This window comes from Gallus gallus, chromosome 1 (assembly GCF_016699485.2).
Source record: "Gallus gallus isolate bGalGal1 chromosome 1, bGalGal1.mat.broiler.GRCg7b, whole genome shotgun sequence".
In the NCBI taxonomy this organism is placed as follows: Eukaryota; Metazoa; Chordata; class Aves; order Galliformes; family Phasianidae; genus Gallus; species Gallus gallus.
In genome coordinates this window covers 154,921,685-154,948,621 of record NC_052532.1, presented here as the reverse complement: position 1 = coordinate 154,948,621, position 26,937 = coordinate 154,921,685, and the positions used below count along the sequence as shown (strand labels likewise).

The following is a 26,937-nucleotide window of genomic DNA, read 5'->3' as shown; positions in this document are numbered from 1 at the left end:
ATTTCTATGAATAGAATTGTTTTAAATATATTGAGAACTATAGTGTTGTTATATTGCAAATGGGGGAAAAAATGTAGTTATAGCAACCATTTTTTTTAATGTTGTGAGAATACTTAATGCCTAGGTTATTGGAGTTGTTCATTTGTTTAATTTAAATGAGAATAATGTTTCAGTTATGCTCTTTGAAGTAGTGAGTTTGGTGTTCTCATATGTCATGCGGTCCCTGAGGATGGCTGTCAAAGACCACAGACACACAGCAGTCTGTCTGGGTAAATCCAGTGTCATTGAAATCATTCTTCTCCACTTGAAAAGCTGAAGTGCTATCCCAGCAGTAAAGAAGTTGCAATTCATAGCCTCACACTTCGAGATAAAGCATTAGAGGTGTTACTTCGAGTATTTTTAATATAATGGAATGCACATAATGATGACTGTTAAGCAGTAATAATTGGAGGAGAAATTAGGGGGTAGCTTGCTGCCTGCCGAAGTTTGTGTGATACTTTTAAGAAAAAGAAAGTAGCATTTTCGTAAGTGAAGAGCAAGAAAATGTTCCTTTTTTTTTATTGGCAAAAAAACATAACTTCTCTATTTTAATTTTATAAATTTATTCATCAATGCTGTTTTATGTTTCCACAGATGGACGCAAGCCATTTCCAATAAACCACGGGGAAACCAGCGATGATTCTTTTTTAGAGGTAGGAATAGAAATTGTTCATAAATGGTATACAAAATCCAGTCTTGTTATATTTATGCTTGGATTGTGATTCTGGTTGAAAGAATATCGTAATAGGAGAACGGGAAGCGTAAGAAGAGCTGAGCTTAAGAGAAGGTCAGACTGGCTTTTCTTCTCTGCTGAGATTTTCACGTACCTGATTTCAGATTGTATATGAGGGAAGTGATTAAATTGAAAATATAATTTCTCCTTTTTCTTTTATTTGACTTAGCTGTAGTTTAATACATGCCAAAGTAGAAAGAACTCGATTTGCTTTCCAACACCTACTGCTGCCCCTTCTTCCTTTCTAATAATCATTGTTATAGAATCACAGAATGGCTTGAGTTGGAAGGGATCATCGAGTTCAAAACCCCTGCCATGGGCAGGGCTGCCACCCACCAGCTCAGGCTGCCCAGGGCCCCATCCAACCTGGCCTTGAGCACCTCCAGGGATGGGGCACCCACAGCCTCTCTGGGCAGCTGTGCCACTGCCTCACCACCCTCTGAGTAATGAGTCTCTTCTGAACATCTAACCTGAATCTCCCCTGTTTTAGTTTAAAGCCATTACCCCTTGTCTTATCACTGTCAAACCATGTGAAAATTGTCTAGTTGTCTCCTTCTGTAGTTAATTTTGGGTGCTTGTGTCAGGAGCTGTTTCATTGAGTAATTGATCTCAAAGGAATGCATTTAATTGAGGAGATAAACAGCTATCCTGACAAAATGATCAGAAGTTGAAGCTTTGAGCAGTCTGTGCATCCGACTTCTACAGTATTAGCTTTACAAAAGGAAGAAACCAGGAAAACAAACAAACAAAAGAAACCTTTTATAGTTTAATAATGTAATAATATTTGCTAATATCTGTGAAGTGTGTATACAGTTTGACAGTTTGTGTTTGTTTGGGCAAGGGAAGAAGTTTAGTAGAGTTCTTTCTTTTTTTTTTTCTGTTTTACTGATAACATGTGTTCTCCATATTGCACCCTAATGCTACATAAAGGAATTAATTATAATCAATCACTTACCCCACACATCTTTTGTTCATCTTGAGACAAAGGAAAAACACAGAATAAAGCAGCACACTTCAGAATAAAGGCAAACTTCAGAGGTGCATATGGAAAATGAGGCAACACATCTGTTGCATGAAGTAATACTCAGTCACAAAAATCCCTGTTCTGGTTCTGCACAAAACATTTGTTCTCTTATGCTAGAAATAATCCCGAATGGCAGTGACACAGATCAGAAATGCAGTATATGTAAGTTTGTGATACTAGTTAGTAATCTTTTATGGAAAAGTACATCTTGACCATAATTGATGTGATGCCTATCTTCGCGTTTCAGTCGCTTTTTTGAATATGTATGATTTTATAGTGTGGCTGTTCTGTTGTTGATTTATTTATTCTTTTTCCCATAGGATGCAATAGAGGTTTGCAAGAAATTCATGGAACGTGACCCAGAAGAATTAAGATTTAATGCAATCGCACTGTCTGCAGCTTAAAAACTTTTCCACTTGGGCTAACTAACCTATTGCAATGTATTGTAACGAGATAACTGTTGCCATATGTTAATAGTACAAGTTTTGATACTTCCCTAACATGTTGATTAATTGTAGCACATGTGGAATAAACTTTGCATTTGTCCTTGATATAACTTGCTGCTTTTTCCTGAAGCAAATTCATGTATTTATGTACACGCGTGCATTTTGTGCAAGACTTCTGTGTGGTGGGGTTTTCTCCTTCTACCCCCTTAATAATTTTGGAGATCAGTGCCTGTGATATTCCATTTTAACAATGATGAGCTGGTTCAGAGTGGGACTCTTGCTCATACCATTTGCATATAATATTTTGAGTGGAATATGGGATACTGGGCAAAAACTTGAAATATGAGGCTACTTGCATCTTTTAATTAAAATGATATAAGAACATTGGAAGAACTTTTGCAGGTAGCTGAGAAGATAAAGGCACTTTTTTTCATTGAATTATTTTTAAATACGTGGAATTAAAAAAAAAAAAGCCAGGACTGTTTCTTCTTACTGGTGCTCAGGAATAACATTTTAAAAATTCTTATATTTACATTTTGAAGAACATTAATTTTGCTTTTCAAGCCTAATAATGTGAAAGCTTTTTAATAATTTATTAGTTAAATCAGTGTATGCGATCTGTATTTGTGGAAAAACAACATGAATTTTTATCTCAGAAAAAGCAGGTAGTGATTAATGTGGTCGCTAATGGTAGGACTGCAGAGGGAACACAAAAGTGAATACAAGAAAATGAAGCATCTCACCTAACTGAAATAAATGCTAGAAAAAGTCATAACTGTTTCAATGAAGTTTTTTAGAACAAGGCCACATTCTGTAAATCTTCAGACGGACGTGATAGCTATACACTTTTATTCCATGTAGGAATATCTATTATAAATGTGTCAGGTGGCACTACTGACTGCTGTGTGATACCGTTCCCTTTTACCATCCCCTGGATCTTAAGGTACTGTTGACCAATTCCTACACTTGAAGTAGTAATGATAGAACTCTTTTTGTTGTTGTTTGCTTTTTTTTTTTATTATTTTTATTTTTGCTAAGCAATCTTGTGGTTGAGGATTTTTGTGCAAGTAGGTTTTGTTTATTGTGCATATTTTGGATATTTACTATTGCTTTGCAGTGAGATGATTGAGGTTTGCTTCCAGTCAAGACCACTGCCAAAGGAAACTGAACTCTCAGTGTCCCATAGGTGCTTTCATTCTCTATTAACTGTCATTGCAGGAGAAACAAATGGAATTACGCCAGAAGCAGCCTGACACAATTTTCCTGCTTTACAGAAAAGAGGCTTGGGAGTCTGTCTTATCACTTAAGAGCATCTCTTGCTCTTCTAAAGAAAAAGTCAGAGTGTCTGTCTAAAAATCTCACCTGGAGAGGCCACTAACAACAAGAGTCTGTTTCCTATGAGTGAGCTGGCTGGAAAAGTGAGAGGGAAGAACAATACTAATGAGCTTCCATGTGGAGCATTTTCTTCAGCCCAATAAAACATACTACCATTAAATATGTGCATTTCTCTTGTGGTGGTCATTAGTAAAGCCCTGAAATGTGCTTTTAAATAAAAATCAAAGGCCTCATTAAATAAATAGATCAACTGTGTTGCCTTCCTGCTCATAATGGCAAAATCCACTAAGAAGTGGTCACAGTATAATTTGGATAAAGCACATTTCATGTTACAAATGCGACTCAGAGGATTACAGTTAAGAAACTGTAAGTAGTATAGATGAGTTACTTCTACTGCAGGGGAGGGGGGGTGAAGAGGAAAGAGGGGAGGAATTACAGTTCAAAGCTACGTCAGTTATCTACTTCAGGGAAATGGTCACACAAATGCTTTTCAGTGCTCCAGTGTTGGTTTTTTTTAGGTAATGTGGTGAATACATTTTTGTGCAATTACTTCACGGAAAATCACTTCAAAACTGTGGTTTTAATTGAGCATGAGGACTGATTAAGCGAATTTAAAAATCGGGGTTAGAGTACTAAAATTGGGGTTGGATTTTTCATGATCTCACTGGGATTATGCATCTTGAATATTAAGGAGGAGCTTATTTGTAAGAATTCTTGGTATACTGGCAGTAAGGTTTGTAATCTTCAGGTCTCCTGCATGATAAGTTTCCCTTCTGTTTTGCTTTACTTTCAGTGAACTTTATCTGCTCACTGCACAGTGCCTTGTTAGATTGAAGTGTTGCAAGACTGCGCTGCAGCAATTCCATCCCACCTTGCATGGGCAGCGTCATGGCCTTTCCTTGCTGGCAGGGCTGTGCTTTGGCACACACCCTGCCCAGAGAAGTGGTGGAGTCACCATCTCTGGAGGTGTTCAAGAAACGTGTAGATGTGGCACTGAGGGACAGGGGTTAGTGGCATGGTGATGATGGGCTGACAGTTGGACTAGATGGTCTTACTGTCCAACCTCAGCAATTCTAGGTGTTGGCACCTAGAGAAATGCAGGCAGGAAGGGGATCTGCAAAATGCTGGAATACCCATGGCACTGAAAGAACGTGACTGAGCTAAGTGTCAGGAGCATGTAGCTGCCGTATATCCTCCTGCCAGGTCCTGGCCAAGGGCTCTAAAGGCTTACCATTGCCATACCTGTATGATCTGTGTGTATGAGCTCAGGCTCTGTGGGAAAATCCTGCTGTTATTTCCAAAGTTGTGCAGCTCTGCCAGGCCTCGCCAGCTTTGCGCGTAGCGTCGTTTGGCTGCAGGCATTCAGTGCTGGCGACTGCCAGAAAATGCCTCCTCGGCTTCTGCAGCTGGGGCTGCCTGTATGTAACTTCATATGGAAATGGTGCATGTAGGAGCCAGGAGGTGAGGCACACTCAGCACTTCTGCAATTCTGGCTGAGCGAAGCTGTGCTGCTATTAAGCACTCTGGATTGCTCAGGCTCTTTTAAGTATATTGGCATAAACTTTCCCATGATATCAGAAGTGTTTTGTTGAGAAACTGAGAAGGTAAGAACCGGAGGAATGTGTTTTTTCCCTTCAGCCATGGCTGCATCATTAAGGTTTTAAACTAGGCGAAGAGAAGGTGTTCCTAATCACCAAAATGCTAAGACACAGGAAAGAAGGAATGCGCAGCTCACATTTAGAAAACAAATACGGACTTCCCCTTAAGAGGGGAAGAAATCCGCCTTGATGGAAAATATTATTATATCAAATATTTGTAGAATGCCCTATAAAGAGAACGTGGCAGACTCTAGCTTGGGTTAACCACGGGAGCACACATGGGGAAAGGCTTTGTTTGGCAGCTCAGAGCAATGCTGTGTTTGCTGCTCTCGATGCTAATAATTAGCAGTGGTACCCGGTGTCCGTAAGTTTTTTCTGACCTAGGCCTATGGTGACTTGTTAGCGTGAGCATTGAGCTGCTTCACTTGTTTGTGCTCACACAGAATAATTGCATCTGTGACAATGTGAAATTCATTTTGAAAAGGAAATGGTGTGAGTTGGAACTTCTGTTTCTCAGCGAGTAACTTCTGCTTGAGGATAGCTGAAAGGTGATAGCAGCAAGAGCGGGGTTGGTCTCTTCTCACTGGTGACAGGTGACAGGATGAGGGGAAATGGCCTTAAGTTGTGCCACGGTAAGTTTAGGTTGGATATCATGAAAATCTTTACAGAAAGGGTTGTTAAGCACTGGAATGGGCTCCCCAGGGAGGTGGTTGAGTCACCATCCCTGGATGTGTTTAAAAACCATTTGGATGTGGTGCTCAGGGACATGATTTAGCAGAGGGTTGTTAGAGTTAGGGTACTATGGTTAGGTCATGGTTGGACTTGATGATCTTTAAGGTTTTTTCCAACCTGAGTGATTCTATGATTCAGTGATTTCAAACATTAATTATGAGTAAGTGATTTGATAAGCTATTAAGTGCATAAAACAACCAGAAATCACTGATTTTTTTTTAAAGCAAGACCACTTCTGAAGCCTGTTTTACAGAATTTCATCCTTAAAATGCTGACAGTATTTGTTGTTGATTTCTCCTACTGAAGAGTGAACATCTTTAGAAAAGTTATTAATTTATTTTTTCCAATGTGAAGTGAAAAGGCTGGGAGACACTGCAAAACTTCTCCAGAACAATATGTAGTAACGACAACCAATGCAAATTGATGTCAGCCTGCAGCACCACAAATTATTTTATTTATTTTATTTTATTTTATTTTATTTTATTTTATTTTACTCAGTGCTCAGGAGTGGGAGTGGGAGGGCTGCTCTGATGCTCAGCCTTCACACTCAAGAGAAGTGGAGAAATGCAGATTCTTGCTTTACATTTTTTTTTTTTCTTGTGGCTGATGTGGCTTGGGGCAGGAAAGAGGAGCAGGAAAAATCTTCACAATTACAACTTTTGTTGTAACTTCTGATGGAGCCCAGGATGACATTTGCTTTCTGAGCCGCAAGAGCACACTGCTGGCTCATGTTCAGTTTTTCGTCCATCAGGACCCCCCAGGTCCTTCTCTGCAGGGCTACTCTCGAGGTTTGCTCCTCCCAGTCTGTAGATATGCCTGGGATTCCTCCGGCCCAAGTGCAAAACCTTGCATTTTGCTGTGTTGAACCTCATTAGATTCACCCGGGCCCACCTTTCAAGTCTGTTGAGGTCGCTCTGAATGGCATCCTTTCCTTCCACTTTGTCAACCACACCTCTCAGCTTGGTGTTATCAGCAAACTTGCTGAGGGTGCACTCAGTTCCATCATCGATGTCATTGATAAAGATGTTAAAGAGCCCAGTCCCAAGACAGACCCCTGGGGGCACACCGCTCGTTACCTGCCTCCACCTGGGCACAGAACCATTGATCACCACCCTCTGACTGCGGCCTTTCAACCAATTCCTTATCCATCAGGTGGTCGACCCATCAAATCCACATCTCTCCAATTTGGAGATTAGGATGTGGCAGGGAACTCAAAGACCTTGCTCAAGTCCAGGTAAATGACATCGGTCACCTTCCCTTTGTCCAACAATGCCATCACCACATCACAGATGGCCACCAGATTGGTTAGGCATGACCCCCTGGTGAAGCCGTGCTGGCTGTCTCAGATCACACACTCATTCCTCATGTGATCTAGCACGTCACCCATGAGGATCTGCTCCATGATGTTCCCAGGCACAGAGGTGAGACTCACTAGCCTGTAATCCCCTGGGTCCTCCTTGATCCCTTTCTTATAAATGGGAGTGATGTGACCCTTTTTGCAGTCACCCAGGTCCCCAGATGCCTTAGCTCCTCTCAACAGTGTGATTTAACGATATCATTTCAGTGCATTCGTAACTTCAATATATGTGAGATGTCTGCTGTGGAACTTCAGTCGGAATCATTGGGTTTCCATGCCTTTGTGTACTGCTCAATCCCAATCCCCACGTGCTGCAATATGATGGCTGACACCTCCTTGGTGTGGATGTGTCATCTCTGAAGATCTTCGCTCCTGCTCTAGGGATGCTGTCTGCAAAGCAACAGTGAGATGTGCTCCCAGGTAAGCAGCTGAAGAGAAGCTGATTCATGCACAGTATGCATTCTGTTTTCTCCTACTCCTTAAAAAGAGAGCTGTATTTTGCCACTAACCATACACATGGGAAATATAGTTACTGCAGAAAAGCGTTATGACAAGTTGAAGTAGAAAATGTTCATCTTAAATAAATGTTAAGTACTTCTTAAAAACACACAAAACTCTAGTGCTAGCCTTGACTATATTAGCAAACAGCTTTTTTCTTGATCTTTCACTTCTCTGCTGTGAGGGTGCCCAACCCTGCATTCTGTTCAGCCAATATGCCTCTCTGTTCCAGCAGCCGGCTCAGAGTGGAAGAAGCTTTGGAGCAGTGCAATCCCAGCTCCCTGATGGCTGGGGTTGCTGTAGGGCCCATCCGTGAACTGACAGGCTGAAGGAGCTGGGCTTGTTCAGCCTGGAGAAGAGAAGGCTCCAGGGAGACCTCACTGCGGTCTTCTGATACTTAAAGGGAGCTTATAAACAGGAGGGAAACCAACTTCTTACACGGGTAGATAGTGATAGGATGAGGGGGACTGGTTTTAAAGTAAATGAGGGGAGATTTAGATTAGAGGTTGGGGATGTTTTTCAGTGAGAGGTGAGGCAGTGGCACAGGCTGCCCAGAGAGGCTGTGGGTGTCCCATCCCTGGAGGTGCTCAAGGCCATGTTGGATGGGGCTCTGGGCAGTCTGAGCTGGTGGGTAGCAGCCCTGCCCATGGCAAGGGGGTTGGAACCAGGTGATCTTTAAGGTCCCTTCCAACCCAACCCCTTCTATGGTTGAGCTGGGAGGAGAGAGGCTTGGCACCAGGCCTCAGGTGTTCAGCTGTGGGAGTTGTGGGATCGCTCATGGAGAGAAGTTCTGAAGAAACAGCAATGCATAGGGGAGGAGACAGAAATAAAGCAGTGGTTTCTGTGTTGTAAGGGTGGTACTGAAAGCAAGACCAGAGCTGGGTAAATGGCCTTCAGGTGCGTCAGTTCTGCCCCACACCTGAGCTTCACCGCTTGGTGCAGAGCGGGAGCTCACAGTGTGGCTCTCACATCCCTGTTCCCACGCGAGGTGTCGGCCCCACGTTGCCACCAGAAGCCGAGCTCGGGCAGGAGCAGGCCCAGGCCCAGGCCCAGACCAAGGCCCGGGGCGGGCAGCGGGAGCTCCGGGCCGGGCAGGTGGCGGGGCCCCAGCGGCGTTGAAAGGTGCGATTGTGCCCAGCAATTCCCGGTATGCGCCGGGGCCGCCCCCGCCCGGTGGGCAGACGGGGGGCGCCGGGGGCACGGGGGCGGGCGGGGACCGCGGCCCCGCAGCCCCTCCCGGACGGGCGCGGTGTTGTTTTACAGCGAGCGGCTTCCTGGCATTCCTGCGGCCGCCGAGCGCTAGCGAACTCCCTGCCGGGAGCGGGGGGAGGAGGAGGAGAAGGAAGGGGAGGAGGAGGAGGAGACGGCGACGGGAGCGTTAAAAGGCGGCGGCTGAATGACAGCGGCTGTTCCCCGCGCCCGTCCCGGCGGAGGATTGACCGCCCGCCACCCGCTCTTTCTCCCGGCCATGGACGGCAGAGAGGATGCCGAGTGCGGCTGCGAGGCGGCGTTCGCAGAGGCGCGGAGATGGGTGGAGGTGAGGCGCTGCCCGGCTTCGCGTCCCCCGCCCCGCCCCGGGGCTGTGCCCCCTCTGCCTTCCCCGGGGCTCGCCGTCTCCTCGCCCGTAGCGCTGCACCCCGCCGCACAGAGGGAGAGAGCTCCCCGAGTTTATTTCTTTGCGAGCGGTTTGCCGCTCTCAGCAGGCGTGTGGGTGTCGGCCCGCTCCCCTCCCCAAAGCCCCTTAGAGGCCGTCGGGGCTGCGCCCCTGTAAACTGAGGCTCGTGATTTCTGATTGCTTGCCGTTCTCTTTCTTAAGTTACTTCTTCGCCGCTCTGAGGCGGCTGGGGTTAAAGGCTTTCCTCCTCCTGCCGGTGAAGATTTTAAGAAGCACCAACCTACAATCACAGTCACCTACTTCGCTCCCTCTCTTCTCCTCTCTTCTCCTCTCTTCTCCTCTCTTCTCCTCTCTTCTCCTCTCTTCTCCTCTCTTCTCCTCTCTTCTCCTCTCTTCTCCTCTCTTCTCCTCTCTTCTCCTCTCTTCTCCTCTCTTCTCCTCTCTTTCAAACGCTGCTGTCTGACTGCGCGCAGCCTGACATAAGCGCATGCCTTCCTGCGCTCATTGCGCGCGGTCGCGTATTTGCAGCGGGGAAAGGCTGTGAGCGACCGCACCTGAGCGCGGTGTGGGCACAGGCGGGGCCGTGCGGGACGGGGCACGCCGGGACAGCTTATGCTGTCAGAAGGACGTTGCCTGTCAGTTTCTAAAGAGCCAACGTTCAAAGGAGGGTGTTCCTCGTTACTCTTCAGCCACGTCTGTGCGTGCTTTCCAAAAGCTGAGTTCGGGCTGCTTGGTTTTCTCTGTAAAACAATGACATCTAGTGCTTAAAGCCTATTGAGGATCGGCAGAGAGCTGTGAGCCCGGAGCGCGGCAGGTACGGGTGTCATAGAAGTGCCTCAGGTGCCCGCTCTGTGCTCCCCGTCTGTGGGGTTAAAGCAGTCCTGATTTTCCCGTGTGTCCGAGCTCTATCCCTGAGCCTAAGTCACTACAAGCACTCCTCTCTCGCGTGTATATTTCTTGCACTGCTTCTTCTTAAACTGGCAAAGCTTTTGGATGTTTACAAAATGATGTAAAATCACCCTCGCAAAACTACTCTCTTAAGGGCTCGGGGATTTATTTTTTCCTTCCCACTTGCTGTTGGCTGATTGTAGCGTCCAGCAAAGCATCTCTCCACCAACCAGCAGCACATGGGAGAGATAGCCACGCTGTGGAAGTGTAAAGTCTGTGCTCTTGGTTCTATAGTGGAAAGTCAGCATGCACTCGGCTCCTGCTTCATCGTATGTGCGCCCTTATACTTTGTTTCTGTGATGTGAAAGCTTTTCTCTTTCTAAAGTAACTTCTAAGCTTACCCCCTGGGTAAACTTCTATTTTAAACAGAGTGACATGTAAACCTGAAGGGATCGATAAACAGGATGTTAAAAATTCTGTAGTGTTGAAGGGAAACGTAAATATTTACCTCGGTATGAAGCGAGGTTTCCATTTCAGAGGGTCTGTTGTACGGCTCCGCTCTTTAAATCCAGACAGGCTGAAAACATGCAGCCAACCATTTCCGCTCTATGGGAAGAATAAAGATATTTTTAGAGCAGTGAGACGTCCCAAGGTTTCGTGAGCCTCGGTGCGAGCAGTGGTACACGTGTGATTGAGAGTGAAACCTGAAGCAACCCTCAATCCTAATGATTCAGCAATTAGTTCTGAAGGTCGGGCAGATTCCCAAATATTTATAGGTTTTTGAATGTTTCGGTAAGGTTTCGTGTGCCAATTTCCCCTGGCTCTAGGGGAAGATGAAAGCATGTAAACACTACCTCATATATTTTTAAGACAATGAGCAAAACGAGCTCTCTGTGAGCTGTTCATACTTCACTTTGCTAATAAAATCAGTGTCAGCATACTTCTGTATTTCAATAAAGAACTTCTTATTTTCTCGGATTTAAAGAGAAATATATTGGTTAGCCTGAGCTCCAGCACCGAAGCTGAGGGTGATGTGTCATTCTGTTAGAGGAATGAGTGTTTGCCAGCTCTGGGGGGGTGGGAGGGAAATGAAACCAAAAGGGGAAAGAAACCCCGTACCTTGAAACACTGGAAACCATTCTCTTTTATAAAATTATTTTGTTGTTGTTCAGGTGTGCTTTATGATAATACAGATGAAGTCTGTAGTCTTCATGAGGTCATGTCCCCACGCCTCTTGTAAAAGAGGCCTTGTGTACCGTGGAGAACTGGTGGTGGATGCTGCTGCTCGTCTCAGTAGCTTCTAATTCAGGCGATTAGTCACTCTCTCAGGGTTGATGACCTCTCAGATGGGCTTCAGTGAGAGAGTAATTATTTTCTGTGCAGAACTCTGACTCTTGTCAGGTGCCCCTGTGCTGATGGCTTTTGCGGTGCCCAGCCTTGGTTGGTGCCGTTGGGTTCTTGCATCCGGGCTTTGGAGTCTTCTGAGCTGCGCACGTAAAAACTGCTGCTGCTCAGAATCGCACGCAACTCGAGTTTTTTGGAGCACCTTGCCTGGGCACGTGGTGTGCGCTGAGACCTGAGCAGAGCACTGAAATAACACAGCTTAGGAGCAGGCACTGTAAGGTAAAACTGTGTTTGCCAAAGCTAGAAATAGCCGGGCTTTACAATAATTTTACTAGGTTCTGTTCTGTGTTATAACTTTAGAGAGCCAAAGCTATTCCTCAAAACCCAGCCTTCTCCTCCAGCTATGAACTAGCCCGCATTGCCAAGGCTGTTTCCCTGCACTCAGCGCAAGATGTGGGAGGGCAATCCAACCTCTTCCTTTCCGCAGACCCCCTCCAAGTTCACGTGTGCAGTGGTTGCTGGAACGTGGGCCTTCACCCCAAAACACCCATCGCTCTGTTAGAGGAGCTCAAGTGGGCTGTTTTCTTGTTAAAAACCACTCTGCTTTACACTCGTGCTCTGTCTTTTAAATGAACCCTACTCTTCAGGTGAATGTCTATGGTTTGAAACTGTTTGCTAAAGTAACTTGAAACCTGACCCGCAGTCTGTAAATCTTTACTTAGAGTGCCCTGGGGCAAATATCGCTTGGATTTTTTTTCCTTTTTTTTTTTTTTTCCCTTTTTAATTATTTATTTTTTTTCCCCCTTCCCCCAAAGCAGCCAAATGCATGCCATGTACAAATCCTGTCTGAGAGAGAGCGGGAAGAGTGCGTGTGCCTGAATGAGTTGCTGGAGTGAAGCAAAGCAGCTCCAGGAAAACCAAACAGAGAGACTTGGACAGAACCATTGACGTGAAAACGAGGTGTTGGGCCAAGCAACTTTTAGTATTGCAAACTGTTAGGCAGCCTTCCCCTCATGGCTGAGCTGGGATTATTGAAGTTGGCTGTCCCGAAGGCTACTGATTTCATTTGATGCTGCCGTTGAGAGCGTCAGTCTTGGGACTGCAAGTGGAATCCATTAGTCTGAGGTCTGTTCCTCACACTGTGTAACAGGAGAGGCCTTTCTGTCACTAACGCTGCCCGGTGTTGATGGAGAGGGGCATTCTGCTGTGAGATTTCTGAAGATAAGCTTTAGAGAGGGACCTCAGTGTGCCTAGGGTGCGACACAGACAGCTCTGCTGTTCCAGTCTTGCCCATAGCCATCACATAGGCAGTAAAATAGTCCAGCACTACCTGAACGCTCTTGTGTGTGTGAGCAGCTTCATTTATTACTGCACTACGGTGTGCTTTTCCAAAGTCAAAAATGATCTTCTTTCCTAATTTAAAAATATCTGTCATGTTTTGGATGTTGCTTTTTGCCTTTTACCAGGGAAGGGAAGTGCATACATGCACATGCCCTCGCCCAGAAAAGTTGGAAAACAAATTTGAGGAGCTGCTTGGAGAAAAAGGTCAACTTCAGGATAAAACCAAAAATCTTTTGGTTTGGACTAACAGTACAGCAATCAAATGCAATGAATGGTTTCTGACATGTGGTCACCAAATGCTTCTATTTGTTGAAACCATTCGGAGCCTGCCTTTCTACTGTGTATTTTTATTGCTTCTGCAAATGCAGCTCGAGGTCTTGCAGCAGTGTTTTTCCTTTATTTGCATAGAGATCTTACCTCAGTGGTTGTTTGGTTTTGTTTTTCCCCCAAGCATGAATCTAATGCATACAGTCTGGGATGGCAGATGGGAGAAGTAACTGTAGAGATAGAAGCTGGTCCAGACACATCTTACTGTTCAAATCCTGTTCTCATAGTATGTTTATTTCAGTGGTACTAATTCCTTATGACAAGGTTTTTCTTGGTTCTGAATAAGGTATTTTCAGGTGGCGTGCAGAGAGCCTGTCGATGTCCCAAATGGTGTCAGAGTGAAAAATGTTTGAAAGAAAAGGCAAATCCTTTATATTGTGTTGCCTAAGCCACGTCTAATAGCAGCTAATTCCATCAAGTCATAAAACCTGGGTGGGCTGGGTTCTGGAGAACTTCTTGCAACACTCCAGCCAAAGTTCTGGCTCCCTTTTGCATAAGGGATGTATTTAAGCCTCCATTAGGTATCTGCATCAGTACTTCATTATTCTGTGTAGGTTGTTGGCAGGGAGCCCTTGCATGGGCTATGTTTAAGAGTATCCAATTAATATATGAATGTGAATTGATACAGAAGTATACATGCTGTTTAGTACGTACTATAGGAATGTAAATCCTAGAAATAATGTTTTCATTGGCTGCAAACTATGAAAGCACTTTGACAAAATGTCATATTGCTGGCATAGCAATATGATGATTTGGGTGGAGATGGGACAGTACTGTTTTATCTGGGTGAACATGGCTCTCTGTTACTTTGTCCCATTCTCCTGGTTCTTGGGAAGGATATCTGTGGAATATAGGGGGGTATGTTTGGGAGAAAAACAGGGCTGATTTTATTTTATTTTATTTTCTGGAAAACAAGTAAAATCTATTTCCAAGAGTCTACAGGTGAATTTTATGTGTATTTATATATATTTTTTTCAAGCTAACTGTACATTCACATTTCTCAGATGCCTGAAGTCAGTCTCACAACTGAGTGATGGGCACGCATAGCTCTTGGCTGAGCTGTTTCCTTTGTGGACAGTTGCCTCTTTGTAGTTTTCAGCGTTGTTTTAAAATTGTATATGAAATCAGCATCTGCAGGCACTTTACGGGGAATGATTAACTTGTAGAATATAGAAACGTCTATGCCATGTACATATGGAAAATGCAGTGCTATTTAAGGAGTTCTACAGAAAACTTTGACTGGAGCTTTCTTTTGTTCCGTATAATGTGGTTACCAACTCGAGTCAGTTGTGGAGTCGCTATTGTTCTCCTCCTCCTGGCTTTTTTGTTTTGTTTTGGAACTGTGAGCTGATCTTCCTTTAGTTTCCTTTAGTTTCATGAGGTCAAGTGTGTTTTCCTCTTGTAGTCTGGGGGAGGAGGTGAGATGATGATTTCCATGTTCGGCTTGTTTGGATTACAGTGGGCTTCTTTTAGCACCTTTTTGTTAAACACTTTTCTTGGTCCAAATACTAAAGGTTTTTAAAGAGCATGTGGGTATATTGCATTAGACTGTCTTTGCTGCGCTTTGGAAAACACTTGGGTTTTATTGTGTTTTAAGAACCAGATACATTCCAGCTGTTCCTTGTACCTACCACTCCCTGTCTTTTAAGTTCTTTTCACTCCTGGAGGAGGGAATTTTTTCTTCTTTTCTTTTCTTTTTTCCTATTTAAGAAGAAAACCAAACAAAAGACAGTGTTTTGTTGGTTTTTTTTTCGTTCTCAGTGAAACTGACCTAAATTTAACTATCATTTATAAAATGGTTTTTCCATCTTCAGAAGTTCAGTGCAAGTTGGTGTGTGTTCTGAGACTCAGTGTGCTAGAAATGCTTCTGCTAATCTATGGCGTGTGCTTGACACACCTTTCATATTACATGAATTAGCTTGAAAGGAGTGTTTTGTTTTTGCTGTTTTTCACATATCTGAATGCAGTCAGTCCAAGGGAATATCTAACTTGAAATGAATGCAGTAAGTTATTTTAAAATAAGTTATTTGGTTGCTTCTGTAAGCAGTTGCAAATCTCACCTTTAATGGATAGTGCAAGATTTTTTATTTTTTCTTCCCCCCAGTGAAAAGAAGGATGTATGGATATGTTGTATAGTATATACTTTCCAGTTAAATAGTTGTGAAGCCTTCGTTTGTGTTACATTTCGAAAAGAAATGTAATTTCAGCAGTGTCTTGCTTTTGTGCTACAAAGTGTCTGGGATAATCTTAGGAGGGCATGAGGTTTATGAGATATGCTTTATTGTTTTCCAGTGCAGGATGTGTTGGCACCTCTTTTCCCCCTCCCCTCCGCCCCCCATCAATTAACATGAAAGTCATTCAGCTCCGAATCTTTACTGTTTACTCTCTACAAAGTACCTGAAGTGAGGGTCGGCCTCTTCTCCCAGGTAACAGGAATAGGATAAGAGGCAATGGACTCAAGCTGCACCAGGTTGTCTAGGCTGGATGTTAGGAAATATATCTTCACAGAAAGAGTGCTGAGGTGTTGGAGCAGGCTGGTGTCCAGGGAGGTGGTGGAGTCACCATCCCCAGAGGTGTTTAAGTAACGTGTAGGTGTGGCAATGAGGGACATGGGTTAGTGAAGATGATGGTGATGGGCTGATGGTTGGACTAGTGATTGTGCATTATTTTAGTGGTCTTTTCCAGCCTTCATGATTCCACTAGAATATAAACTCAGTGTACTAATTTTGAGAAACAGTTACTAATACCTTGGCTAAAAAAGTCAAAAACACTCTCATATAACACGTTTAAATGAATATCTGGCTTGGAATAAATTCAAATAACATAAAGAAAATTCTAAGCATTGGATCAGCCTGTCCTCCAAGAGTAAGATCTATAGCATTGTGGTTTTTATGGTACTGTGAGGTGTTGGTGAAACTCCAGCACTTGGCCTGTGTTTCTCCCGCCTCCTCTTGTGGTGACAGTGGCTCTGGTGACTTGGTTCAGAAAGTCCATCTGATGATAGAGACCTTCTTGATTGCAATTTAGATTAGTAGCGTGTGTAAAATCAAGAAGAAAATGGTTTGTGAGGGGAAGCAATTGATTCAGTGTTGGCTTTGTAGCATTTGGCTCCTGGGAGGTGATAGCCAACCATGCTCACAGGAGCACACGCCACCAGGAAGATGGTGGCAATGGCTGAGCTCACGTTTTGGTAGCAGCTCTTCAGATGCATCCAAGCTGATGGAAGTTCTCCACGCAGGTGATGAAGAAGGAGACACCTGAATTTAGACAAGCCTGGAGGCCTCTTGAATCACCTGCTTCTGCTTGTTACCTGCCTCTTTTCCTTACATGACTTGGGAGCCATTCACCGAGTGCCTGGGGTTGAAGTATGAGCTAGACACCTGAATTAGGGAGGCTGGCTTACATCCATAAAGAACTTCTTCAGGATTAATTTCATAAGGCTTATAAATACAGTTGAAACTGTTTTAAATAGAAACTCTGCCAGGAGTTTCTGGGCTGAGGCATTTGAAAGAATTTGATATGCTTATAAACCAGCTTTCACTATGGCAGAAGCAGCCCTCGCAGCTTGTTGGAGTTTCGTTGTTTGGGAGATGATCCCTTAAATGGTGTTGGGCTGTTTGGCCCAGCAGTTCTGCAGTGATCATCTGCCATTCATGCACACAATTGAATCCCAGATCTTATCTCCAGCATCACGTGCAAATTCTTTCCTGGAAGTGCTTTATTGGCCCCCGCTATTTCTCATTTATTTATTTCCTTCAGGAAGGAATTTGAAAAATCCAGCTTACAGAGTTGGTTCTGGGAGTTTCTATGTGCTCAAATGACTATCAGTTAGTAAATCATGATGCAATAAAGAATGCAAGCAAATGAAGCCAGATGTCAAAGTGACTGTGGAGAACATGAAGAAAACTTAAGATCAAGGTTTGACATTACGGTCGTGTGGTTTTTGTAGCAACAGCTGTTGCGCTGCCTTGAAGTGCTTCTTTGGATGCTATTTCAGGTTAGGTGAAGCTGTGTTTCCACTCCAGGAAAGAATTCTGTACCCTCTTGTGTTGTGCTGTCTTTGTATAAATGCCACCACTGACAAAAAATACGTTCTCGAATAACCTCAGTACATGATTCTGAGAAAAAAAATGAGCTAGACATTTGATTTTTAGATTATTTTGCAAATAGGATCATAGAATCATAAAATGTTTGAGTTGGAAGAGACCCGTAAAGGTCATCTAATCTAACTCCCCTGCGATGAACAGGAGCATCTTACAGCTAAATCTGGTCGATCAGAAATATATATATATATATACGTTCTAACAATGATATTATTTGTCTTAGCTGGTTAAAAGCCTTTATGTAATTTTTGAAAGGCTGGGTGGGAATCTTCACTATGAGTTTTATGCATTCAATAAAAAGATTGTATGGAATTGCTCTTACTTGGGCTGGATAAAAATGGGGTGAGGAAGAAAGGGTGAGCTCCAGGTACAGATGGATATCTTTCACAGACATTTGCCTGATGCTGTGAAGGAAAAACAACAAACCTGATATAATAAACATTGACTTAATGATTATTCAGGAAGGTATTGCTACACTACTGTGAGCCTTGTATGTGGACAAACTTTTCAAAGACAAATCCCCATTAAAATGCACAGACTAGGTTGCTCACTAATGACCTAATCATGCATCTGATAAAATCAAAAAGTCCTCTGTGACTTTGGGATAGGCTGTAATCTCATTTGGGAGCATCGCTGAAGACTCCAGGAAGTTCTGCATGTCAAGTGTCGGTGTATACATTTGGGAACCCTGCACTGTAGAGGAATGACAGAGGAGAGAGATTGGTAATGCGAGGATGAGAAATGTGCTTCTAAGATTATTTGGAAATAGCTGCTTTTTCTTACAGGAGTGAATTTCTTGCTTTGTGAGTATTTCGGTTATTCATTTTTCTATAAGGTATTGGCTTGAATGTACTGTTTTGCATTTGGGATGTTTAAAAGATGGGAGGGAAGGGAATGCTCTCTGTCTATTCTAAATTTATGATTTTATTCTAATTGTCATTTAATCTACTTTTAAATTTTGTGTTTGTAAAGTTGGTATCTTATCTATTTTACCTGCCACTGGGCAGGAAAGCCTTTTGTAAGATCTGGCTGAAAATGTGTGCACATATGATTCTTTCTTTTTTTCCTTCCCTTTCTTTCTTACCTTCTCAGCTTGTGGCATTCCATTTTCCAGTGGAATCTTTGATCTTTCCTTGTGTAAATTGGCTTTCCTTGAGATTTATAGTGAGCAGGATCTTTTCCTAAGCATAGGATATATTATACTGAAGAGCAATGCTATTAATCGTCTGGTTCTCAGTATGATGATTAATTTTGTCAGATTGAAAAATAGTCAGTGTGCATGTTTCAGCAGCAAGATTTGGTCTTTATATGTGGGCAAGTCACTTGAAAGAACTGTATCTATTAATCATGGCAACAAATTGTAAGTTCGGAGCAGTGTCTTTCTGTGGAGGCACTGGAGCTGGTAGGCTGACATTAATTTTGTTCCCTGTGTGGTGAGTAGCTGTTTGATGTGTGTAGATTTCCAAGGGTGACTCACAGGACTGCTGCCTTTCCTCTACCTCCAGCCTAGGAGGCAGGATAGAGGAGGGTGTGCTTTGTGACAGTGTGACAGAGATCTTCTACCTCTCAGGTAGAGGGGAGTGAAACATGAACGATGTTGGTGTCTATCAGCTGTTTTTAAAGATCTGCCTGCCTTTCTCACCACAGTCTTTATTTTCTAATTTCCTTAGGGCATTAACTCTAACCAAGCTGTTCTAGTGCTGTATTATGAATGTCTTATCTTTATTCTTACCTTGTCACTATTGTGTGGAGTCTGGGAGCCGATGAATCTGATGCAGGCTCGGTTTAACAAGTGTAAGTACTGGGGAGAGTATGGAGAGGAGATCTGGATCTTGAGACCCTTATCCCCATCCTGGCATATGCTCCTTCACTCAGGTGAAAAAGTGTCTTCATTTCTTCTTGAGGTAAGCAGTAGTATTGTTTGGAAAGGAGCACTTTGTAGGCTGCTTGTCAAGATAGATGTGACATGTGCCAATTCTTAGCCAATTAACCAATGTTTTGATCTACAGAAGTGTATAATGTTGCTTTGATTGCACGTAGTGGATTTAATTTTTGTCAGAGATGCAGGTTTAAGACCTCTGGCTGTTTCTGTCTGCCCAATCTTGGTTGTCTGTGTGAAGAAATGTGGCCTCAGTAACGCAGAAAATTGTCAGCTAATTTGCATCCAGCATGAATACCCATGTATTCCACAGCCTTGTGCACCATAACTGTCTTTTGAGCCTAGGATACTGCAAGTTAATTTCACTGGACACAGCTAATCCTTTTCATCCACTAATGATTCCGGATAGTACTCAACTTCTGTTTTCTGGGAAATGAAGGTACAGAACATGCTTTTATGCAGTTTCTTCTGTCTGTCAGAAAATTTGTTTCCCAGAGTACTAATAATACACAGGTTCCTCAGCTATTATAAAAACACAGCTGCTGTTCATCTCTAAGAGCTTGTTAACCTTAGCTGTGGAATGTAATATCCTTACCATGAGAAGTAGGTATCTATGTATCAGAAATTTCTTCTAAGCAAACTGTTTTAAATCTTTTTCATGTTTTTCACAGAATCACAAAATGGCTTGGGTTGGAAAGGACCTTAAAAAATCACCTATTTCCAACCCCCTAACATGGGCAGGGCTGTTACCCACCAGGTGAGGCTGCCCAGGTTGCTATCCGATCGGGCCTTCGGGGATGGGGCACCCACAGCTTCTCTGGGCAGCCTGTGCCAGTACCTCACCCCACCTTCTGTGTAAAGAATTTCTTCCTAACATCTAACCTGAATTGACCCTCTTTTAGCTTAGAACCATTCCTCCTTGTCCTGTTGCAATCAGACTTTGTAAAAAGTCAGTCCTCCTCATGCTTATAAGCTCCCTTCAAGTACCGGAAGGTACATGGACCTCATATGCCCCTTCCTTTAGCATACGGGATGTATATTACCACGCTGTAAGAAATTACATCTCATTGTGAGTGTTATCCTCTCCTGTCTGCTTTTCACATGGTTTTAGTCCTGTAACTCAGAAAGGAAGTGAGAAGTGTGAGGGAGGTGCAGGTAGTAAATAAATAAATACAAATCCATCCTGTGGTTGTGATCAGTCTGATAGGCAGTACTGAGGATTTTAGCATCTGTTCCCCAGAACTTTTCTTACTGCATATTATGATAACGTTAACAGTCAGGAACTGAATATTGCTGTACTTGTGATGTCACGCTTCTCAACTTAATAAAAGAAGTTTTTTTTTTTGCAGTCTTCAAGTTCCATGAGCAGCTCCTGTTTCCTGATCCAGCTTTAATGATATTCTCTTGTTTTAAGAGCAGGTTTTACATCAGTAATGCTTTTTAGGTTACTGCTAGGAAAATCTGGTTTCAATCTTGAATTCTGAGTCACGTTTTTTGAGAGGCCCTCAATGGTAACCATGAATCTTCAACATGATCTAAACGTTTGATTGTTTCTTGGATGTCAGTGCCAGGACACTTTCTACTTTACACTGAATTTGACCAGAGTCTGTTGCAGAAACTTCCAGTGGTCGTTAAAACATCAATTTTGTTGATGATAGTTTTTTTTTTTTTTCCCCTCATCTTTACACTGACATATTTTGGAATATCTACATAGTGCACTTCTTGCTATTAAACTTCTGGCGTAATTAGGTAAGAGCACTGCCATGAAAACACAGTTTTGTTTCAGTACTACAATGACCAGCAGTAAAGTCTTTAATGACCTCTGGAACATTGTATGTGTGCTGTTAAGCCATAGCTGTCAGCCTGAAGTTGTGAAAAATCTCTGAAGCAGTGACTGGTTCCAGGAAGGGAGGTCTCCAGCAGTCAGAACGCTGGTGTAATGCTGATTTAGAGCCCAAAGCCTCTTGTTTCTATTTATATAGTGTCAAACAGAGCTTGCTGATTTGCAGACACCACTTGTTACAGTCTTAGACAATGGGGAAACTGCTGCACAGAGCAAACCAGCAGCTCGTGTTCTCTCTCTGCATAGGTTCATTACTCTAACAAAGTTACTCCCATATACGCAGTCTGGAAATACTTGAGGTCTTTGATCTTGAAAACTTAATGTTTGAAGAATGTAAATGATGCACTTCTTTGATCTGCTTCTTAAATTAAATGGTAATTGTCAAAATTACATTAGGCAGCTTTCCACTTGAAGGTTTGTGCTTCTCATTTCACACTATGCTAATTTTAAGCCATATGTTGTTGCTGTTATTTTTTCATCAGTGAATTCTGGCAAGGGGAAGATCCTTGTGTTTCCACATGGTCTAATTATCAGCAGTGTAGTTATTTAGTAGTAGACCTTGATGTGCAATTCCTCTAACGCCAGCTCTAAGGACCATAAGCTTTGTCTGTGTACTGGGTGTATTCATAACTGGGGAAATGGGAATCTTCAAGGGTGAGCAGTAGCAAACTGAGAGATTCCAAGCTGTGTGTGCCCAGAATGGGAGGACTTGATGCATTCTTTGTGAGTTGGCAGGAAATGCTTGGGCATATGTTCTGCTAGGATCTGGCGATGTGTTCTCTCAAGCATCTGTTGACAGCCAAATAGCAGAAACTTGATCTGAATTCTTCTGTTACTGAACTATTTGCTGCTTATGTTCCAAATTAGTCATCTTATATTCAAAAACCTACGAGATAATTCGAGGTTTCTAAAATGTTGATGAAGTTCATGCAAATTTCAGTCTGTTCTAATACGCTTTCATCAGTTTTCTAATTTGCTTTCATCAGAAAGCATCAACTTTCTAGTACCTAGAAATTTATCTATCTTATTTACCGTAAGCAATGTTAAAGACTTCTCTGACTTTGTCCTATTTTCTTATAAAAGGGTTCTTTGAAGTCTGAGGGCCACATCAAGCTGCCACTAATAACTCGCAAGATTATTCAGAATCTTATTCTTGTGTAATAGTTTCTTTCAAGCTCCTGTTGGTCTAAGGCCAACTAAAAATCAGCTGCTAAACTGAAATCTTAATTACCCCCTTAATTGAAAACCACACAAATTATTAATATTTGTTCAGGAACGTAGACATTAAGCTTGTGGGGGAGAAAGTTGAGGATGGTTAGTGCTGAGTATCTGCCATGACGGCAGGGCTGGAGGATGGGCTTTGGGGAGTGTGTGTGTGGTTTTTAGATCAAATAAAGATTGTTTAAATTCCAGATCAAAAGCAGTCCGTGGAGAGTGAGGTTTTCTCTGTTCTGAATATCCTCATGTGGGCCTTCTGCTGTAATTCATGCTACAGTCCCGAAATCAGTCTTGTTTCCTGTCTCCTCTAGATTTCCGTAGTGATATCTGAATTAAACTCAGCATTGTGATGAATTAACGTATTGCTACTTAATTCTAGCTTCCATTTTTGTGTGTGTTGGCAGATTTGAGCATTTGTTGCTAGTAATTTGCATAGGACGTTAAGTAACATGATGGCTTTGGTGTGCTCCATCAGAGGTGGGAAATGTCCCACCATTCAAAATTCACCATTGAGGTGAATGGGAAAATCTCAGCTCAGAGCTATTGGAGCAGGATACCAACATACATGAACTTCAAACACAAAAGAGAGAAAGTATTTACAGGAGGGGAGAAAAACAATTGCTATGGAAGAGACTGATAACTTGATATCACTATTCTGGGATTATGGAAATGGTCCAGGTTGGGGTTCTGTCCTTTAGTGTGATACCATCCTCATTAAAATACCTCTTGGATGGGTAAAGATAAAAAAAAAAAGTAAAAATAAAAATAATAAATTCCAGATAACGGTCCTAAATAAAAATTGGCTTTTTCTTGCAACAAACAAACAAAAACCACACCTGGGATTTAGATGGTTTCCATTCTCTTGATCTAGAATACGTCTCTCTTTAGACAATCTCTTTCAGATTTCTCTTCCTCTGTGAGCAACTTGGTCTCCAACTTAATTTTGAGTAAGCAAGACCTGTAGAGTCATTAAAAAATGAATCCTCAGGTAGCTGTGTAATAAAAATATCCAGCTAAAATGCTTGTTGCTCTTTGAAAGCTGGTTGGGGCAGAGAAAGGTACAGGGGCTCCACTTTTTTCTATTTTTTTTTCTGTTCTTTCATAGTGATTAACCTCCTTTAAATGCTAGTTAGAGCAAGTCATTCATTACAGCAGAAAACTTTTGAAGCTCAGATTTATATATTTTTCCCCTCAGACTTGAAGAACTTGAAATAAATCCATTCTCGAGGTGCCCAAGAACAGGATAACTTGTATTTCTTGCTGAATGGTGTTACCAATTCACTGCTCCTTTAAGGCTAGCCTAAAACAAAACAAAAAAATAGAGGGCCTTAAACTTCAGACCAAAGCTTTGACATTGAATGAATGAATTGTCAGGGATGAAAAAAAGAAGCCTTAGGTGTGTTCTGTTTCATGGATCTAAACAAACAAACACAAAATAGCGTCTGCTGCCACATTCAAAGCTGCTGTGGTGAATATCTCAAGAGGCAAACTCTCACAAACTTTCTGGAGCTTCCTGTTTCTTTCCTGAAATATATCATTTTTAGTTTTTTTTTTTGGTTGCTCGTGACACCTTGTCCAGGAATCTAAATAGGTGCTTAGATAGCATGGTGCTTAATCGTTTTCCTGTTTATCTCCTCATATTGATAGAAAAAGGTTTGACAGTGACATCTCAAGCTCGACTTGCTCCTTGGGGGTTTTCTTACCAGCAGAAACATCATGCTTCTCTGAAATGGCAGGAATTCAAAAGGACCAAGCTTTAAGCTTGTTCTTGTCTTCCTGTAAGTGTGTGTGTGTGTGTGTATTTATATATATTTGTGTGTAATTGTTCATCAGACTTCCTCTTCTATTTTATAATAAGTAGTATGTGCTGATTTTTGGCATTATGCTGATTTTTGGCACTGTGTCTTGAAATAGTGTTTAAATTAAACACTAGTAGCTGGATAAAATGGGCTTAGACAGGCTTTACTTTGTTTCAGTGCTTTAGAGCTAATCGTTTACAAATTGCTGAGCTAAGGGGCACAAATTAATGACATTCCAGCATCTTAAAATAACCCTCACTATGTCATACTGAAAAAATGTGTATTTGAAGCTCAGATGCTGTGAATTGAACAAATGTTTCATTTATGTGGGGGGGGGGGGGGGAAATAGCATTGAGGAGTTGAGCTGGTATTTTGTATCACTAGCACCACGTGAACTGCAATGTGTGCAAAATTACTATACAGAGCTATGAAGAATTTTCAGCTGTATTGTTTTTCACATTATTATTTTTCTTTTTAGCAGGTATGCTGGTATCAACAATTGTTAACAAGGCCTTTTATTAGCCAATAAAATGTTTATTGCTTCTTCTAGCTTCACTCTGTGCAATGTTTTCAGATTTGGTGAAAAGAACATCTTCCATTGCAGTGTGCTGTTACTTGCTGTAATCCAAGAGTTCAAAAGGCAGTTTGCAGAGTTTCTTAGCTTGCCATTAAAGTGTTTATAAGGGAAATTTTTCATTCTGGAATAAGTTATTTTAAAATAATAAATACAGAGTGGATTTTTCAGTATTGTTTCATTATACTTTTTCTTCATTTGGAGGAGCTATATTGTAGACTTATATTTTTCCTCCATATAGGTAAGAATAATAACCTCTTTTGTTAGTTTTCTTGAATGTTATTTAATTTTAATTTGCTTTGAATGAAAGCCATTAAATGAAAGATGAGCCACCCCCTTAGGTTGTCTTTATTGACCCCATATCTCCAGTCATCAGTCTCCATTGATAAATTTGTAAAGGCCTGACAGTCACATTTCATAGATGTATCTTTTGGCAGGGACACAAGTCTGAATTTGGCACACATTAAGGTATACGTAGCCTTTACTACACCCTGCTTTCTGACTGTGCGGACTTCTTATTTGAATTTTGTTTGGTTTTTGGTTTGTGGGTTGTTTTGTTGTTTGTTTGTTTTGGGAGAGCCACCATACCTTTAGAAGTTTTATCCCAGCGAAACCTTGGAGAGCTACTTGTGATCTACCAGTTTTTAACTCCCGTGTTTGGGAATTTTGGGGGTTGCGAGTGTTACTGTGAAGTGTTTGCTCACCAAGCCTAAGAGTTGTCTCAGCTGTTCAGGGTCCTGTGAATTCTGCCTAAAATCAGTGTTAATGTGGTACAGGACTGAAATGGCAGTGGAACTGGATTTATCCAAAGACCTGTGCCTTGTCCAGCACTAAACACAGGCAAGGTGAGGAGAGGCAACACTGGCAAACCAGAGTGTAGCAAAACCATGTCCTCAGTGCTAACTGGAGGCAGGGTTATGTGGGTACTGTTCTGTCTCACTGGTAATGGGGCAGGCAACAACTGTCTGTTTTCACCTTTCTGACCCCATTTCTCTAATGGAGCTATGAACAGCAGATATTCTTGAGATTCCCATTTTTATCCCATGTTCCTTCAGTTCTTTTCTCTGGCAGAAAAATTGTGTGGATTCTTGCATTGTCTGCCTCGAGGTGGCAAAAAATTGACGTTCTTTGTGTGCCTGAACTGACAGGCCTTGAGCAGGTGGATTCATGTAGCACCTGCGACCAAAAGTTGTGTAATGAAGTCCAAACCTGTTCTTATTTTGAGTGTTCCCTTCCAAAAAATAAATACAAGCTTGTTATTTTTCTAATGTGGTTTCTGGAGTTTCTTCAAAGAAAACACAGGAGTAGCTGTAGCAACCTTTTCCCCTGCTACCTACCCTACTCCTGTATAATTCTCTAATTGGAGTGTCCAGGAACACTCTGTTGTCCATCAGAGCACTTAAGTCCATTTTTAACACTGTTGCTTTTAGATCAAGACAAAACTACATTGTGGAAAAGAAATTAAAAATTACTGTTGTCTGATACAATCAAGTAATCTCTGTGGAGGTGCAGGTAGCATCAGCAGCGTGTAGGCAACCTTGCCCACTGGTCCTTCTACAGCATCTCCAGCAGTCCCAGGGCAGCAGCTGGAGGACCACAGTTGGATTACCAGCACTTTCCTTCAGCTATGCAGAATCAATTACCTTGTGTGTAAGGAGGAGTGGTCAGTTTCTTCCACGCCCGTCCCAGCCAGTGATGGGAATTAGCAGGCTGAATAGAATAATTTATTTTGTAAGCAGAATTTTTCACTGTGCATATACTATGCATATATTATGCTGGATGCAGCCAGCAGCTTAGTTTCTGAATTCTAATAAAACTTATTTTCCTATGCATTTTTTTTTTTTTTACGATTACATTAGTAATAAAAGGCCTTGTTTGGGTTATGTATGATAGTGTAAAAGCCATTTAAAATGTGCATCTTCAGACATAGTAATTGTTCTGATCTGTGTAATTATAGGTACTTGTGTCTTAGGGGAGATGGGAAGTGCTTGTTCATCCCATCTGTGGATATACAAATTTTTTTTTGCTTTAACAGTGTCAGATCACAAGAAGCATTTTATTAGCAGGCGCTATTTTACATTTTATCCAGCAGGCACTGGAATGGGCTGCCCAGAGAGGTGGTGGAGTCACCGAGCCTGGTGGTGTTCAAAGAGCGTTTGGATGTTGTGTTGAGGGACATGGTTTAGCAAGAACCATGGGTGAAGGGCGAATGGTTGGACTGGATGATCCTGTGGGTCTTTTCCA

At 42.3% G+C, this 26,937-nt stretch overlaps 3 protein-coding genes across 13 annotated transcripts in view; 2 read left to right on the top strand and 1 right to left on the bottom strand.

Annotated features, from left to right (window-relative positions):
- Positions 1-2,347, top strand: part of UCHL3 (ubiquitin C-terminal hydrolase L3) — a 51,462-nt gene extending 49,115 nt beyond the window's left edge. For all 3 annotated transcript variants that reach the window (XM_046905161.1, NM_204825.2, XM_015275276.4), the window contains 2 exons: positions 634-692; positions 2,117-2,347. In XM_046905161.1, coding sequence (XP_046761117.1) covers positions 634-692; positions 2,117-2,200 — 143 coding nt within the window. In that variant the 3' untranslated portion in view covers positions 2,201-2,347. The remainder of the gene's footprint in view (positions 1-633; positions 693-2,116) is intronic.
- A 6,700-nt stretch (positions 2,348-9,047) lies between these two features.
- LMO7 (LIM domain 7) overlaps positions 9,048-26,937 on the top strand; it is a 129,019-nt gene continuing 111,129 nt past the window's right edge. For all 9 annotated transcript variants that reach the window (XM_046901882.1, XM_040706618.2, XM_040706613.2 and 6 more), the window contains exon 1: positions 9,048-9,299. In XM_046901882.1, coding sequence (XP_046757838.1) covers positions 9,290-9,299 — 10 coding nt within the window. In that variant the 5' untranslated portion in view covers positions 9,048-9,289. The remainder of the gene's footprint in view (positions 9,300-26,937) is intronic.
- On the bottom strand, positions 9,306-10,854 carry LOC124417283 (splicing regulatory glutamine/lysine-rich protein 1-like). The gene is made up of 2 exons (XM_046901917.1): positions 10,774-10,854; positions 9,306-10,117 (listed from the first exon to the last, which is right to left on the bottom strand). The coding sequence occupies exons 1-2, from the start codon at positions 10,795-10,797 to the stop codon at positions 9,674-9,676; spliced, it is 468 nt and encodes a 155-aa protein (XP_046757873.1). The 5' UTR covers positions 10,798-10,854; the 3' UTR covers positions 9,306-9,673.